The following is an 18257-nucleotide window of genomic DNA, read 5'->3' on the forward strand; positions in this document are numbered from 1 at the left end:
TTTACTCTTACTTAGATTTCAGTTTTTGCAGAGTAATGTTGTGACCACTGAAATATACACAACCATTTGTTACCGTACAAATACTATAATTAAAAAAAAGGTACACTTGATCGTCTGTCATTAAGTGTAATCACTTCCTCGTCCGATGAAAACAAAGCCGCTGCACTCCTTCATCAGGAATGTTATTGAACAGGTTGGTACCAGGTTTCTACGGACGGTTTCTTTCGTTCTCTGTGCAAAGGCCTTCCTCAGCAGGAAGCAATGTCCTCCACACTCCATATCCATACACTAAAGTGTCATGAGGCCACGGCCCGTCACTGAATGTGTCACAAAGGTGCAACGTGGAAGCCGCACACCCAGCAGGGGGTATGGAGGAGGAGAGTAAGCACATGAAAATGCATCCCAACCAAACCACTCCTCGCATTTCACCTCAAAATACCGACGGCGGACTTGTTGCCTACGCCGCCGTCATCCCTGTTGTCGTCCTCACACTGGTTGGATTTTTGGCAGCCTTGGTAAGAACCTGTACCTATCTTCTTCTTTGGTGGTCAATCACATGACTGCATCGATGTTTGCACACCCTCAGGTTCTTTATATCAAAAGGAGAATGAGGTGAGATGTATTTTTTTTGTTGCTGTACTCACAATACTTGAAGATTATTCAAAGGCAGTCATTCTGGACATTCTTTGCGTCAGGTTAGACGAGCTCCGCCACAGACTGATTCCGGTGTACAGCTACGACCCTGCAGAGGAAGTCCATGCCTGGAAACACGGTGCACCGGACAGCGAGGAAGAGTTGGCTGTAGGAAATATTTAGCAGCAATGATAACATACTGTATTTTTCAGACTATAAAACAGACTTAAAATCATTCCCTTTTCTTATGAATCGTCAATACACCTAATAACCCGGTGCGCCTAATGTACGGAATAATTCTGGTTGTGCTTACCGACCTCGAAGCAATTTTATTTGGTACATGGTGTAATGAAAAGTGTGAATGGTAGATGACAGTCAGACATAAAAGATACATGTAGACTGCAAAATGATGCCAGTAAACACCACCAAAACATCATATTGAAGATAAAGAACATTACACACGGCACTCAAAAATCCGTCAAAATCAGGGGTCTCAAACTCATTTCACCTGGGGGCCACTGGACGCAGAGTCTGGGCCCCAAGATAAGTTTTCCTAAAAAAATGTTAGCATATTCCTTAGCATGTCTAGTTGTATAATGACGTTTCAAATTGTATCTCTTGTGCACCGCAACTTTCTCTGTGCAAATAAGATATATTGACCTGTGCTCAACAAAGACATATTGCATCTCCCACTTTTCCTGGAATTATCTTTGCTCTTCACTGCAGGCTTTGAAAAAGACATGTTTGGGGTTGTGGAATATATTTGTATTTAGCCCACGCTCAAAGAATAATGTTATTTCCGCAATGTGTGTCGTCCCGCTTTTCCTCCCTACAGCAACATGGTGGTCGGTGGATAATAGTACCGGGATAGCGAGTGCAAAAAAAGTGACGGCTCCCCGAGTGTTATTCGAAATATATGTAGTGTTCATCGTGTGAGGCAATGCAAATTAAACAATAACAAAAAAATAATAATAATGGTTTGAATTGGTCCAGGTTATTGGGGACTGTTATTACTGACGGACAGGTGTCGCGGTGTGACTGCAGCCAGGCACGTAAGAAAACCCTCGTCTCCATGGCAACGTCACTCATTTGCCGCTTTTCCACTAATGCAGGGGTAGGCAACCCAGAACGTTGAAAGAGCCATTTTGCACCCAAATAACACAACGCTGTCAAGCGCCATTCATATAAAAATTGCGGGCCGCACTAACATTAAACTTTCATATTAAGGTGGGGGCCGCAAATAAACGTCTCGCGGGCTGCGTGTCTAAGACCCCTGGTCAAAATGTTTTAGTATGACTTTGAAGCCGCACCGCTTGATGGATTGTCGGCCCATTACGGCTATTGAAGTAAGAGAAACAAGTGTTACTAACAAAATGGCACGGCCAATATTATGCAAAATAAACTTCTTAGGTACCTGCTGATCTGTACTTGGGATCTGCATGAGTATGAGAATATTACCAGCTCATCTAGAATCTTCTCCCCTGCAGGAACTGCTGTGCAAGGAGGGAAGATCCACTTATATCAGACCAATGGTGCAATGAGAAACAACAACTACATATTGAAGAGAAAAAAAGGTAAAAATGTGTCCATAATATTTAAGGCATATTCATTACTATATGGCTGTCTAATGTGCTCAAAAATATTGAAACGAGGGTGGAAAAATACCAGGAATATTCAAAGTTCCGGAAAATTGATGGGAATATACAGTATGTGGGGAAATCAATGCAAGTATTAACCAGAAATGTCAGGTTTGCCTGTATAGCAAGCTGAAGGGCAATGCTGAAATTAAAAACTGTATTATCTACTGGGGTATACGTGTAATACACATGCAGCAACGTTCTAGGCAAGTGTGTCCAAACAATTTACCGGTACTAGGAAGGATTGGGTCGGGCTGTGGGAACACAGACTGGAGCGATTTCTGATTTGAATCGCGAAATGGATCTCATCTTGGAGAAGCTTGCTGAGAAGGAATAATGAAATTGGAATTGGAGAATCCAGCACGGACACACAGAGAAGGCAAGTCACTATTTAGTCATCTCGAGAAAAACAACATATTAATCTACAATTTGACTCCGTCAAATGGCCTTGATGCAATCAGGAACAGGCTGTTCTAAAGAACTCCCCCGAGGACTCCTCAAAGATGGACGCTTTTGACGTTCCTTCTTTTCAACAACACCTGGTGTCGAACTTGAGATCGCCCCAGTCCAGAAAAACATTCAACATCTCACCTAAGTTAATTGGGCATACATGCACGCACACGCCCCTCCCCAAATCAACGCCTTCACCACCGCTTAATTCCTCTGGGGTTGTGGATGGCTGAGTAGCACTTTATAGCGGCAGCTGGCCTCCAGGGCCTCAGCCCCCCTCTGTTGCAAGTTGGTGTGATTACATGTACCATGTTTATGTGTGCCATGCTATGTGAGGTTTTTTCCTTGGACTCAGTCTGGACCCCTCCTGAGGTTCTAGCCTTAGACTGATATTTTTTTTACTCTTCCCCCTCTCCCAATGTCACCTTTTTCTCACCTTTTTAAGGAGCGCCGTAAGTGGCTGATCCATTGGCGGTCCTGTCTTGTCCCCCCCCATTAACGTATGTCTGCCCTTAGCGGGACTGTGCCAAAAATGTAATTTCAGTTCTTATGTGTCTTGTACATGTTCAGAATGGACAAAATAAAGCTGCTGCTGCTGTCTGCTGTCTACTAGATGTATTTAATGAGAAAGAATGAATAAAAAATGTACCATTAAATCACTCAACATGCACATTGATATATTGGTTGTATCGTTATATATATTAAACTTATACACACTATCACACACAAGCATATATACATATATTTAAAATACTGTAAAACTTTAAACATTTCCTTTTAACATCTCTGGTGTGTCAGCACTGAACCCTGACCTCAACACTAATAAACTCTTAGGAGATGAACTACAGTAGCTTGTGAGCAGACAGGACCTCTCTCACTGACCTACACGCCGGATTGTAGTCAGCTGGAGGCGTGTCTTAATGAAATCAAACAATGGATGTCCGCTAATTTTTTGCAACTTAACACCAAAAAAACGGAAATGCTGATTATCGGTCCTGCTAGACACCGACCTCTATTTAATAATACAACTTTAACATTTGACAACCAAATAATAAAACAAGGTGACTCGGTAAAAAATCTGGGTATTATCTTCCACCCAACTCTCTCCTTTGAGTCACACATTAAAAGCGTTACTAAAACGGCCTTCTTTCATCTCCGTAATATCGCTAAAATTCGCTCCATTTTGTCCACTAAAGACGCCGAGATCATTATCCATGCGTTTGTTACGTCTCGTCTCGATTACTGTAACGTATTATTTTGGGGTCTCCCCATGTCTAGCATTAAAAGATTACAGTTGGTACAAAATGCGGCTGCTAGACTTTTGACAAGAACAAGAAAGTTTGATCACATTACGCCTATACTGTATATACCTTTATATACATATATACATACATATATACCTATACTGTATATACCTTTATATACATATATACATACATATATACCTATACTGTATATACCTTTATATACATACATATATACCTATACTGTATATACCTTTATATACATACATATATACCTATACTGTATATACCTTTATATACATATATACATACATATATACCTATACTGTATATACCTTTATATACATATATACATACATATATACCTATACTGGCTCACCTGCACTGGCTTCCTGTGCACTTAAGATGTGACTTTAAGGTTTTACTACTTACGTATAAAATACTACACGGTCTAACTCCATCCTATCTTGCCGATTGTATTGTACCATATGTCCCGGCAAGAAATCTGCCTTCAAAAGCCTCCGGCTTATTAGTGATTCCTAGAGCCCAAAAAAAGTTTGCGGGCTACAGAGCGTTTTCCGTTCGGGCTCCAGTACTCTGGAATGCCCTCCCGGTAACAGTTCGAGATGCTACCTCAGTAGAAGCAATTAAGTCTCACCTTAAAACTCATCTGTATACTCTAGCCTTTAAATAGACCTCCTTTTTAGACCAGTTGATCTGCCGCTTCTTTTCTTTTTCCCCTATGTCCCCCCCTCCCTTGTGGAGGGGGTCCGGTCCGATGACCATGGATGAAGTACTGGCTGTCCAGAATCGAGACCCAGGATGGACCGCTCGTCGGGACCCAGGATGGACCGCTCGCCTGTGTATCGGTTGGGGACATCTCTACGCTGCTGATCCACCTCCGCTTGGGATGGTTTGCTGTGGACGGGACTCTCGCTGCTGTGTTGGATCCGCTTGAACTGAACACTCGCGGCTGTGTTGGAGCCACTATGGATTGAACTTTCACAGTATCATGTTAGACCCGCTCCACATCCATTGCTTTCGGTCCCCTAGAGGGGGGGGGTTGCCCACATCTGTGGTCCTCTCCAAGGTTTCTCATAGTCAGCATTGTCACTGGCGTCCCACTGGATGTGAATTCTCCCTGCCCACTGGGTGTGAGTTTTCCTTGCCCTTTTGTGGGTTCTTCCGAGGATGTTGTAGTCGTAATGATTTGTGCAGTCCTTTGAGACATTTGTGATTTGGGGCTATATAAATAAACATTGATTGATCGATTGACCCCTGACCTCACAAATGTTTCACTAGATAAAAGTGACCGCAGACGCGCTCTAACCCAGGTGTGCCCATTACGTCGATCGCGAGCTAGCCATCGATGGTGGAGGGTGTGTCAGTCGATCTCCAGCCAGGCTTTTAAAAAAAATAGACCTAAAAATGAGTGATCATCAATCTTCGCCAAGACGTCACGTTCGTCACTTGATTGACATCCATGGCACCCGAGGGTCTTGTGAGATGACGCTGGTACATTATTAAGAAAAAACGACCGACAGGAAGGCGAGAAACACTCTATATTTCAAGACTCTCGCGCCGTACCTGCCGTCAAAACTCTAAAGACGGACTGCACAGTTCCATCCATCCATCCATTTCCTACCGCTTATTCCCTTTTGGGGTCGCGGGGGCGCTGGCGCCTATCTCAGCTACAATTGGGCGGAAGGCGGTGTACACCCTGGACAAGTCGCCACCTCATCGCAGGGCCAACACAGACAGACAGACAACATTCACACACTAGGGACCATTTAGTGTTGCCAATCAACCTATCCCCAGGTGCATGTCTTTGGAGGTGGGAGGGGCCTATCCCCAGGTGCATGTCTTTGGAGGTGGGAGGGGCCTATCCCCAGGTGCATGTCTTTGGAGGTGGGAGGAAGCCGGAGTACCCGAAGGGAACCCACGCATTCACGGGGAGAACATGCAAACTCCACACAGAAAGATCCCGAGCCTGGATTTGAACCCAGGACTGCAGGACCTTCGTATTGTGAGGCAGACGCCACCGTGAAGCCTGCACAGTTCCTATCTTCACAATAAAAGCGCTGCTTCCTCCTGCCTACGCTAACAAAATAAGAGTCTCAGAAAGGTAGTCCACACAAGCTAGCAAGCTACGGAGTTTTGCGCCAATGTATTTCTTGTAAAGTGTATAAAAAGGCGTATGGAAGTTGGACAAATGAGATGCCAAAAACCAACCACTTTCATGTGGTATTGTACAGAAAGGAGGACTTTTTTTCTCCTCCGTTTTGAAAATGCGGACGTTATCATCACTACTGTCTGATTCCAATCAATGCAAGTCATCAGAATCAGGTAATACACCATATTCTTGTCTTCATAAAAGAAATGAATCTATGTGTGTTAAACATGCTTGTATTATCATTAAACACCTTTAACTTGTTCACAAACATGTCTCTTTCATAAATAGATAAATATAAATGATATATTTGAATGAGGTAGATCCCTTCCACTTGGTCAAATGAAAAGTAGCTCGCCTGCAGAAAAAGTGTGGGCACCCCTGCTCTAAGATCTTGAGTAAAGTGGAGACGTACATCTGACATTTTGCCTTCCTATACACGTGACGCTAAAGCTTTTGTCCGTTCTGTAAGTGTGCCATAAAAGGTAACAGATACACTGCAAAAACTGAAATCTAAGTAAGATTAAATATCTCAAATAAGGGTGATATTTGCTTATTTTATGTCTAGTAGGATAATTATTCTCACTAATGTTAGAGTGTTTTACTTGTTTTAAGTGTTCTGGTCCTAAATGATCTCAGTAAGATATTACAGCTTGTTGCTGAGATTTAATGACCTATATTGAGTAAAACATGCTTGAAACTAGAATATCAACTGTTGCAAAACTGTGTCATCAACACAAGTATGAAACTGCTTTTTCAAAGTAATAATTACTTATTTCAAGCATGAACAAAAAAATAATGATTTTGACACTACTGTGTCTCATAATCAAAACAAATGACAGCCAAATTGACTTTGCTGTTTGATTTTGAATGAAACAAGAGAAAAAACGGTTGGCACAGAACAGTAAACTGTTAATATTTCAACATTTAACATGTGACATTTCAAACTATTTGGAACAGAAATCGTTCATGCACATTCAGGTAAATTCTTCAAAATAACAATAAAAAATGTGTGTCTGTGTATATATCTATCTGTGTTGGCCCTGCGATGAGGTGGCGACTTGTCCAGGGTGTACCCCGCCTTCCGCCCGATTGTAGCTGAGATAGGCGCCAGCGCCCCCCGCGACCCCAAAAGGGAATAAGCGGTAGAAAATGGATGGATGGATGGATGGATATATATATATATATTAGGGCTGTGAATCTTTGGGTGTCCCACGATTTGATTCAATATCGATTCTTGGGGTCACGATTCGATAATACATCGATTTTTTTGATTCGATTCCATTCTCGATTCAAAAACAATCTTTTTCTGATTCAAAAGGATTGTGTATTCATTCAATACATAGATTTCAGCAGGATCTACCCCAGTCTGCTGACATGCTAGCAGAGTAGTAGATTTGAAAAAAAAAAAAAAGCTTTTATAATTGTAAAGGACAATGTTTTATCAACTGATTGCAATAATGTAAATTTGTTTTAACTGTTAAAAGGAACCAAAAACATGACTTATTTTATCTTTGTGAAAACATTGGACACAGTGTGTTGTCAAGCTTATGAGACGCCATGCAAGTGTAAGCCACTGTGACACTATTGTTCTTTTTTATTATTTTTATAAATGTCTAATGATAATGTCAATGAGGGATTTTTAATCACTGCTATGCTGAAATGATAACTAATATTGATACTGTTGTTGATAATATTCACTACTTTTGTTTTGTTCTGTGTGGTGTTTGTGTCTCCTCTCAATTGCTCTGTTTATTGCAGTTCTGAGTGTTGCTGGCTCAGGTTTGCTTTTGGAATTGGATTGCATTGTTATGGTATTGCAGTGTATTGTTTTGTTGGATTGATGAAAAAAAAAAAAAAATGTAAAAAAAAAAAAAAAATCGATTTAAAAAAAAAATGAGAATCGACTCTGAATCGCACAACGTAAACAATTTGATTCGTATTCGAATCGATTTTTTCCCACACCATTAATATATATATATATATATACACCGTATTCCTCTTCTCACTCCTGCGCTTACTAAAGGCATGCGGTAAAAATAAGCATGCGCTAATTATTTTAAAACCTCTTCTCACGCCGGCACTTACCAAAGGTATGCAGTAAAATTTTGAGTGTGATGTAAACTTGGACCTTAAATCCTACTGAATAGCTCTTAAACAAGGGTGATGGGTCAAATGCAGAGAATAATTTCGCCACACCAAGAGTGTGTGTGACAATCATTGATACTTTAACTTTAACTTTAATACTAACGGTAATACTAAGCATGCGCTAATTATTTTGGGAAGCGAGTTTGACCCGCCAGTAATCCTTATAAATGTAGTTTTTTTTTAATTCATTTTAAAGTGGCCCGCAATGAAAAGGAGTGTGACACCCCTGGCTTAGGATACACTGTTTCTTATATACCAGGGGTGTCCAAAGTGTGGCATGGGGGCCATTTGCGGCCTGCAGCTAAAGTTTGACCGGCCCGCAGCACATCATTATAAAAATACTAAAATATATATATTTTTTTAAACATTAAAAAGTGGAATGAAAGAGCAAATAGGTGAAATGCAAGGAGAAAAAGTTGCATTGTTGACTCTAATAACACCATTTTTTAAAATAATTTCTAAAAAAATAATCCATCCATCCATCCATTTTCTACCGCTTATTCCCTTTCGGGGTCGCGGGGGGCGCTGGAGCCTATCTCAGCTACAATCGGGCGGAAGGCGGGGTACACCCTGGACAAGTCGCCACCTCATCGCAGGGCCAACACAGATAGACAGACAACATTCACACTCACATTCAGACTCTAATAACACCATTTTTTAAAATAATTTCTCAAAAAATAATAATGAATAAATATCAATGTTGCTATAAATTATTGACTGATTTAAGGACAAAAAGGACATAAATACAACAAACATAAAAACATGAAAAATATGAAAATTAGAAGAAAAAAAATTCCATACTAATTATATACTAATACGAATTATTCTAATTGTATTATTGATTGTTGTTATAAATATACTAAACCAATTACAATATATTATCTGAAGCTGATATAGAGATTTAAGTGTTGAATAAAAAAATAAAAAATAATTAAAAAAGCATGACTTTTTATGAGTGGAGCACTTTTGGATCCCTGAGGATTTTAGTGAAATTTAATAACTGTCTTCGCAAAAAAAAAAAAAAAATTCAAATACATTTTTTCTATGAATTATTGACCTATTTAAGGATCCAATTAATTCACATTAAATATTTCACTTTGAAAATATTTTTGGGAAAAATATTGTGTATTTTGTATTTTGCCTCAAAAAATAGGGTTTTGACAAAAAGCTCATAAAAAGTAAAACAAATAATGAAGTAGCGATTCAAGGGTTTTATGAAAAAAAATAATATATGAATTATTATAATTAGTATTAGTATATAATTAGTATTGAATTGTTTTTCTTCTAATTTTCATATTTTTCATGTTTTTATGTCTGTTGTATTTATGTCCTTTTTGTCCTTAAATCAATCATAATTCGGTGGCGTTGAACCTTTTTTGAGACTGAAACCAATCTGTGTCCTTAAGACCTACCTTGAAGGAGCCCCAACAATTTAAAAAAAAGTGTATTTTGTATTGGTTCTGAAAATGAACAAATACTAACTTGGCCCCCGCGTGCTTTGATTTTTTAGTGTGCGGCCCTCAGCGGAAAAAGTTTGGACTTTTTGTCCAATTCCATAGCACAAAAACACACAACCAGTGGGGTTTGTGCAGCTTGTGTGTTCCTTGGTGTATAAATGACCTTCAAACACACCTGTTGCTGCTTGCTAATCAGTAGCTGGGCAGCTATTTGGAGCTCTCAAGCACATCACACCTGCAGGGGGTCTATCACACAGAAATGGGAGAACCACGAAACCCAAGGTGAACAACACACACGTGCACTGTCTTAACCTGCCGCTTTAACGTTAATACAAGGTGTGATGTCCTTGCAGCCTGACCTCCGTCCTGATGACCGCAGCGCTGCTCCTCCCAGTGCTGAGCCTGGACCCCCTGTTGTGTTACTTCTGCCCCCTGCAGCCCAAAGAGGGCTCATGTCCCAACGTCACCACCCAATGTGTGCCCGGCCAGCGCTGCGCCGCCTCCAGGGGTCACTACGGCGCCTTCCACGCACTGTCCTCCCAGGGCTGCGTGGACGCCGAGCTGTGCGGCGCCCGTCAGGCGGTCTCCTACAGGGGGGTGGAGTTCCGAGTGACGCACCGCTGCTGCTGCAGGGACAAGTGCAACATGGCGCCGGAGTCTGAGGCCATCCTGAAGATGCTGCTGGGGATGATGACAAAACGGGCGGAGTACTCCAACATCACCCGTGCTCTCAGGGAGCAGATTTGGGGGTCGTGTGCCAACACGAGCGCCTCGGCTTTGTAGGCGTTTGCAGGACTTTAAGTTGAGGCCCTTTTAGCCACAGTCCCTCACCTTTGTCTCGTCACATTGTTTGTTTTAGCGAGGATCACAACCACCGTGTGGGTTTTATTCCTCCAGAGAGTTTTGTCAGACCTCCTGGGGGGATAAACGTAAATAAATGCAACATGTTGAATCTCCCCCTTTGCTGTGTGTGGAGATTTCAAGCAGGTGTGTGAAGGCGTGGCCTCCAACATAAGACTTGCAGTCAGCGGCCCGGTCAGACTTGATCAAGACAAGCTCTGTAAAGCTTTGCTTTCTCAACTCAAAGTCCAAACCTCCGACGAGGACATGTAAGTTTTGATATGGTTACTTTTAAACACAACACGGCAATGGAGGAGATATTCACACCCGAGTGCAAAACGAAGAGTTAATTGATGAATTAAGTTGGGGAATTGGAAAACAATCACATGATCCACATCGGAAAAAATGGGTAGTTATAACTTGCAAAGAACAGAAAAATATTGTCTGCTTTTTTAGTATTTTTTAGGGATCAATTTGATTATCTTCATTAGCAAAATCTAATTCACCTGTGTGTGTCCATAAAACAATATTTTGACATTTTTAAGGTACTTAAGCATTCTTAAATTTCATTTCGGCACTCTCTAAATGCACACTGATGATATTAATTTACACTTACGCATTTTAACATTGTGTACTAAACATGACCTTTATTTGGACCATGCATTAGCACTAGCCAGATGCATAGCTATACTACAAGTCCTAGAATGCACTGCAATGCCAGTTTTCCCCACATTTTGTTGATGGTATAGAGCTCAAAAGGGATGATCTCTTAGTGTGTTTTTTGTTTTTTTGGCCCCAGTTTCTATTATTTGTTGCTTGTGAACCCTATTTGTAATTAGCACTTATGTTTAAAATAACGTTTAATTGGTGATTATGTCCCTAATTGGTAGGGGTGGTAAGAAAAAATTGAATAAACAATTTTATTTGCACTCTGTTGGAATCGGTTCATATCTATTGTTTGTGTGGTAACCTGTTTTGAAAATATTTTGCTATTTTTTTACCATGCAATATATATTGAGAGAATCTGTTTAAATGAAGAATCGTGTTCAATTGGGAATCGAATCATGAGTTGTTGTAAGAGTCACATCTGCACTAGTTAGTGGTGTACAATTTAGACTGGAAACAAGGTACCATTCTTATTCCCTGAACATTTTTGTAAAAAAAAAAATAAACACATTGCTATTTTGCTGAAATTATCTTGGTCAGTTATCTCCCTGCCCGGTGTGAATCAGTGTTACCAGATGGGAAATAACAAATTACCAGACACCTAAAATGATCACACTTTGAGGAAAAGTATTGATAGTATAGCTCACAGGTGTCAAACTCAAGGCCCCAGGGGCCACATCTGGCACCATCGCATTCAAAGGCCTACTGAAATGAGATGTTCTTATTTAAACGGGGATAGCAGGTCCATTCTATGTGTCATACTTCATCATTTTGCCATATTGCCATATTTTTGCTGAAAGGATTTAGTAAAGAACATCAACCATAAAGTTTGCAACTTTTGGTCGCTAATAAAAAAGCCTTGGCTGTACCGGAAGTAGCAGACGATGTGCGCGTGACGTCACGGGTTGTGGAGCTCCTCACATCTGAACATTGTTTACAATCATGGCCACCAGCAGCGAGAGCGATTCGGACCGAGAAAGCGACGATTTCCCCATTAGTTTGAGCGAGGATGAAAGATTCGTGGATGAGGAAAGTTAGAGTGAAGCACTAGAAAAAGAAAGGCGAGTGCAATGGGAGTGATTCAGATGTTGTTAGACACATTTACTAGGATAATTCTGGAAGATCCCTTATCTGCTTATTGTGTTACTTGTGTTTTAGTGAGATTATAAAGTCATTCCTGAAAGTCGGAGGGGTGCGGTGACCGCCAGTGTCTCAAGCCAATGGAGGAGCCAAAATGACAGCTGCTGCAGGAGGACGCTCCGATTAAGAGCCGACCTAATATCACAATTTTCTCATCCAAAAACTTGCTGGTTGACATGTGGTAGAGAAACATGTTCGCTAAAGCTTCACAACAAACAAACAAACACCGGCTGTGTTTTGGTTGCTAAAGGCAGCTGCTTTCCACCAACAGCATTCTTCTTTGACGTCTCCATTATTAATTGAACAAATTGCAAAAGATTCAGCAACATAGATGTCCAGAATACTGTGTAATTATGCGATGAAAAAAGAAACGACGTTTAGCCGTAAGTGGTGCTGGGCTAATATGTCCGCTACAACCAATAATGTCACAAACACGCGTCATCATTCCGCGACATTTTCAACAAGAAACTGCGGGAAATTTAAAATTGCAAATTTAGTAAACTAAAAAGGCCGTATTGGCATGTGTTGCAATGTTAATATTTCATCATTGATAAATAAACTATCAGACTGTGTGGTCGCTAGTAGTGGCTTTCAGTAGGACTTTATCATGAATTGATTAACGTGGACCCCGACTTTAAACAAGTTAAAAACGTATTGGGGTGTTACCATTTAGTGGTCAATTGTACGGAATATGTACTGAACTGTGCAATCTACTAATAAAAGTTTCAATCAATCATTTTATACGGCGAGGAAAAGCCTGGCAATAATGTGCATCAAAGTATTTCATATTCTAACCCGAAAAATAACAGGTGTTGTGTGCAATTGCATATCTTTTCAACTTCCATCCATCCATCCATTTTCTACCGCTTATTCCCTTTTGGGGTCGCGGGGGGCGCTGGCGCCTATCTCAGCTACAATCGGGCGGAAGGCGGGGTACACCCTGGACAAGTCGCCACCTCATCGCAGGGCCAACACAGATAGACAGACAACATTCGCACACTAGGGCCAATTTAGTGTTGCCAATCAACCTATCCCCAGGTGCATGTCTTTGGAAGTGGGAGGAAGCCGGAGTACCCGGAGGGAACCCACGCATTCACGGGGAGAACATGCAAACTCCACACAGAAAGATCCCAAGCCTGGATTTGAACCCAGGACTGCAGGACCTTCGTTTTGTGAGACAGACGCTCTAACCCCTCTGCCACCGTGAAGCCCTCTTTTCAACTTTAATATCTGAAAATGCAAATATATATATTATCACATACAGCAGGAGTTCTTAACCTTTCTCACCTCGGGGCCCGACTTTTCACTACAGAGCTGCCTGGAGCCCACACAAATGCTAACATTGACTTGGTAATCTTACTGTTGTCAATTATATCTAACCTCATGGCCGGCTCTACGCAGGGGCAAGAGGGGGCAGAGCCCCCTTAAATAAATGTCTTGCCCCCTCATATCAAAATTTGAGAAAGTAAATTTTAATAAACTCACAAAATTACTACACTATAAGTTGACAAAATGATCTGCACTAGCGGAAAAATCAGCCGAAAAAGTGACACACACGATATAGTAGTGTCTGCTTCCCTCTCATCCCTCCCTCCGCTGTGCGTGTATTCAACATTCCACAGGCTGCGCAGCAGACACACACCCCTCAGCCCTCAGTAAACATCCAATCACTGTTGCAGTATGAAAGTAAAAGAAAAGGAAAAGTTGTCTACATTTATCATATACTTGTTAGGATGGGTGTATTTGTGTAGTCTTATCTGTCATAAACACGTTTATCGTTGCAGACTTTCGGTGCTACGGAGTTCCTTTTTTTTTTTTTTTTTTTTTTACAACTTGACAAGAGCAGTGACGGCGGAGGCTCTGAGCAGCAGTGGTTTGGAAGGCAGAGAGCCTCCACTGTCCCTGTAACAAGCTACAAGTCATTTATGATGCTATTAATGACGGTAAAAATGAAACATAAGGTATATATCCTGCTTAGCAGTCCTCTGCTGTCCTCTGTTCAGAGCGGAGTCCCTAGCAACGGCCCGTTTTACTTAGCAACGGTCTGGCAATCGACTGCTGGAATTCTTTTTCTGTTGTTTTTCTTGTAATTCTACATAGTCAACCTTTAATGTTTCAATCTACATTTTGTAATAAACAATGTAGACTTACAAGAAAAACTACAGAAAAAGAATTCCAGCAGTCGATTGCCAGACCGTTGCTAAGTAAAACGGGCCGTTGCTAGGGACTCCGCTCTGAGCAGAGGACAGCAGAGGACTGCTAAGCAGGATATATACCTTATGTTTCATTTTTACCGTCATTAACAGCCTCATAAATGACTTGTAGCTTGTTACAGGGACAGTGGAGGCTCTCTGCCTTCCAAACCACTGCTGCTCAGAGCCTCCGCCGTCACTGCTCTCGTCAAGTTGTAAAAAAAAAAAAAAAAAAAAAGGAACTCCGTAGCACCGAAAGTCCGCGACGATAAACGTGTTTATGACAGATAAGACTACACAAATACACCCATCCTAACAAGTAAATGATAAATGTCGACAACTTTTCCTTTTCTTTTACTTTCATACTGCAACCGGTTATAAGTTTCATTTGATATGACCAAGACACCTAAAAACAAAAACAGCCGTTTTCAACTATTCTGGACATCTGTGTTGCTTGATCTTTTGCAATTTGTTCAATTAATAATGGAGACGTCAAAGAAGAAAGATGTAGGTGGGAAGCAATGTATTGCGGCTGCCTTTAGCCACACAAACACAGCCGGTGTTTCCTTGTTAAAAATTCCTGAAGGTGAAGCTTTACTATGGAACAGAGCGGTGAAGCGAACATGGTTCGCGACCACATGTCAACCAGCAGGTTTTGGTGAGAAGATTGTGGTAATAAGTCGTCTCTTACCGTAGTTATGAACGGAGCTTGCGTCCTCCTGCAGCTGCTGCGGACTATTACCTCCTCCCACCGGAGACACTGGCGGTCACCACACCCGTGGCCGCACCCCTCTGACTTTCAGGTACCATATAATCTCACTAAAGCACTAGTAACACAATAAGCAGATAAGGGATTTTCCAGAATTATCAGAGTAAATGTGTCTAATAACATCTGAATCGCTCCCACTGCCCTCGTCTTTTGTTTTCTTCTAGTCCTTCACCCTCACTTTCCTCATCCACATATCTTTCACCCTCGCTCAAATTAATGAGGAAATCATCGCTTTCTCGATCCGAATCGCTCTTGCTGCTGGTGGCCATTATAATAAACAATGTTCAGATGTGAGGAGCTCCACAACCCGTGACGTCACGCGCACATTGTCTGCTACTTCCGGTACAGGCAAGGCTTTTTTATTAGCGACCAAAAGTTGTGAACTTTATCGTGGATGTTCTCTACTAAATCCTTTCAGCAAAAATATGGCGAAATGATGAAGTATGACACATAGAATGGACCTGCTATCCCCGTTTGAATAAGAACATCTCATTTCAGTAGGCCTTTAAAGACATTTTAAATAGTCTGTGCCACAACTAACTTGTAAGTTTGAAGTATATCATCTTGTGTCTGGATGTAGGCTGACCTGGTCGCAGCTCCTGCACGCCGCCGTCTTCTTCTACCTGGTGCCCTGTCTGCTCTGCGGCAACCTGCGCTGCCTTTACAGGCCTGTCCTGGAAAAGGAGGTGAAATACGGGCACGTTGTGACGGAATGTCGGTCCGATGAAGTGTGCTTCAAAGCGGAGGGTCGCTTCGGCAACTACAGCGCCTTGTCGGCCAGCGGTTGCATGCCAAGGAAGAACTGCAGATGGAATCATGAGCTCCCCTACAAAGGAGTCGTCTTCACGATGAGCTACAAGTGCTGCACCCGGCCATATTGTAACTCCTGTTTGGGCCTCACAGCCAACACTTTGTCCATCGCTCTTACACTTCTGACTATTGTTGTGGTCGCCAGCTAAAACCTCAACTGGACGTCAGCATCATGTCATGTTTGTGTCTGGTGGAAAAATTATAGTCTGGAGACACTGAGCTGCTAATGTGGATATTTTAACTGTTTTAACAAAACCTGTTTTAGATTGTCTTTTTTTGAAATTAAAGCTTTTAATACGATATTGTCATCTTTTTGTTTATAAAATGAAAATACCAATTATCACTGTTGTGTACGCTTGTATTGTACATATTATGTTAGATCCACTATGGACTGGACTCTCACTATTATGTTAGATCCACTATGGACTGGACTCTCACACTATTATGTTAGATCCACTATGGACTGGACTCTCGCTATTATGTTAGATCCACTATGGACTGGACTCTCACAGTATTATGTTAGATCCACTATGGACTGGACTCTCACTATTATGTTAGATCCACTATGGACTGGACTCTCACACTATTATGTTAGATCCACTATGGACTGGAGTCTCGTTATTATGTTAGATCCACTATGGACTGGACTCTCACTATTATGTTGGATCCACTATGGACTGGACTCTCACTATTATGTTAGATCCACTATGGACTGGACTCTCACTATTATGTTAGATCCACTATGGACTGGACTCTCACTATTATGTTAGATCCACTATGGACTGGACTCTCACTGTTTTGTTAGATCCACTATGGACTGGACTCTCACACTATTACGTTAGATCCAATATGGACTGGACTCTCACTGTTATGTTAGATCCACTATGGACTGGACTCTCTCACTATTATGTTAGATCCACTATGGACTGGACTCTCACACTATTATGTTAGATCCACTATGGACTGGACTCTCACTATTATGTTGGATCCACTATGGACTGGACTCTCTCACTATTATGTTAGATCCACTATGGAATGGACTCTCTCACTATTATGTTAGATCCACTATGGACTGGACTCTCACTATTATGTTAGATCCACTATGGACTGGACTCTCACACTGTTATGTTAGATCCACTATGGACTGGACTCTCACTATTATGTTAGATCCACTATGGACTGGACTCTCAAACTATTATGTTAGATCCACTATGGACTGGACTCTCACACTATTATGTTAGATCCACTATGGACTGGACTTTCGCAATTTTATGTTGGATCCACTATGGACTGGACTCTCACTATTATGTTAAATCCACTATGGACTGGACTTTCACAATATGTTAGATCTACTATGGACTGGACTCTCACTATTATGTTAGATCCACTATGGACTGGACTCTCACTAATATGTTAGATCCACTATGGACTGGACTCTCACTGTTATGTTAGTTCCACTATGGACTGGACTCTCACACTATTATGTTAGATCCACTATGGACTGGACTCTCACTATTATGTTAGATCCACTATGGACTGGACTCTCACTATTATGTTAGATCCACTATGGACTGGACTTTCACAATATTATGTTAGATCCACTATGGACTGGACTCCCTCACTATTATGTTAGATCCACTATGGACTGGACTCTCACACTATTATGTTAGATCCACTATGGACTGGACTCTCACTATTATGTTAGATCCACTATGGACTGGACTCTCACTGTTATGTTAGATCCACTATGGACTGGACTCTCACTATTATGTTAGATCCACTATGGACTGGACTCTCACACTATTATGTTAGATCCACTATGGACAGGACTCTCACACTATTATGTTGGATCCACTATGCACTGGACTCTCACTATTATGTTAGATCCACTATGGACTGGACTCTCACTATTATGTTAGATCCACTATGGACTGGACTCTCTCACTATTATGTTAGATCCATTATGGACTGGACTCTCTCACTATTATGTTAGATCCACTATGGACTGGACTCTCTCACTATTATGTTAGATCCACTATGGACTGGACTCTCACACTATTATGTTAGATCCACTATGGACTGGACTCTCACTATTATGTTG

The 18257-nt window shown here is 41.3% G+C and overlaps 2 protein-coding genes across 3 annotated transcripts; both read left to right on the forward strand.

The window, feature by feature from the left end:
• Positions 1-222: 222 nt before the first annotated feature.
• On the forward strand, positions 223-11772 carry LOC133562875 (small integral membrane protein 29-like). 2 transcript variants are annotated; one of them, XM_061916685.1, is made up of 6 exons: positions 223-515; positions 587-612; positions 696-801; positions 2121-2207; positions 9793-10021; positions 10093-11772. In XM_061916685.1, exons 5-6 carry the CDS (start codon positions 9999-10001, stop codon positions 10520-10522), a joined length of 453 nt encoding a protein of 150 aa, XP_061772669.1. In that variant the 5' UTR covers positions 223-515; positions 587-612; positions 696-801; positions 2121-2207; positions 9793-9998; the 3' UTR covers positions 10523-11772. The 2 variants fall into 2 exon arrangements, with proteins under 2 accessions (XP_061772669.1, XP_061772670.1); XM_061916686.1 differs by lacking the exons at positions 9793-10021; positions 10093-11772 and adding an exon at positions 3166-5239 and having other exon boundaries at positions 224-515.
• On the forward strand, positions 10708-16456 carry LOC133562877 (protein Bouncer-like). The gene is made up of 2 exons (XM_061916687.1): positions 10708-10848; positions 15927-16456. Coding segments are annotated over exons 1-2 (381 nt in total). The 5' UTR covers positions 10708-10846; the 3' UTR covers positions 16306-16456.
• Positions 16457-18257: the final 1801 nt, after the last annotated feature.

Source organism: Nerophis ophidion, linkage group LG12 (assembly GCF_033978795.1).
Source record: "Nerophis ophidion isolate RoL-2023_Sa linkage group LG12, RoL_Noph_v1.0, whole genome shotgun sequence".
NCBI lineage: Eukaryota > Metazoa > Chordata > Actinopteri > Syngnathiformes > Syngnathidae > Nerophis > Nerophis ophidion.

Excerpts from the sequence above, each read along its gene's own strand:
- LOC133562875 (XM_061916685.1), top strand. The coding sequence starts at position 9,999 with ATGGGAGAACCACGAAACCCAAG. Across the intron at positions 10,022-10,092 it reads GGAGAACCACGAAACCCAAG|CCTGACCTCCGTCCTGATGA; the intron begins GTGAACAACACA and ends ATGTCCTTGCAG.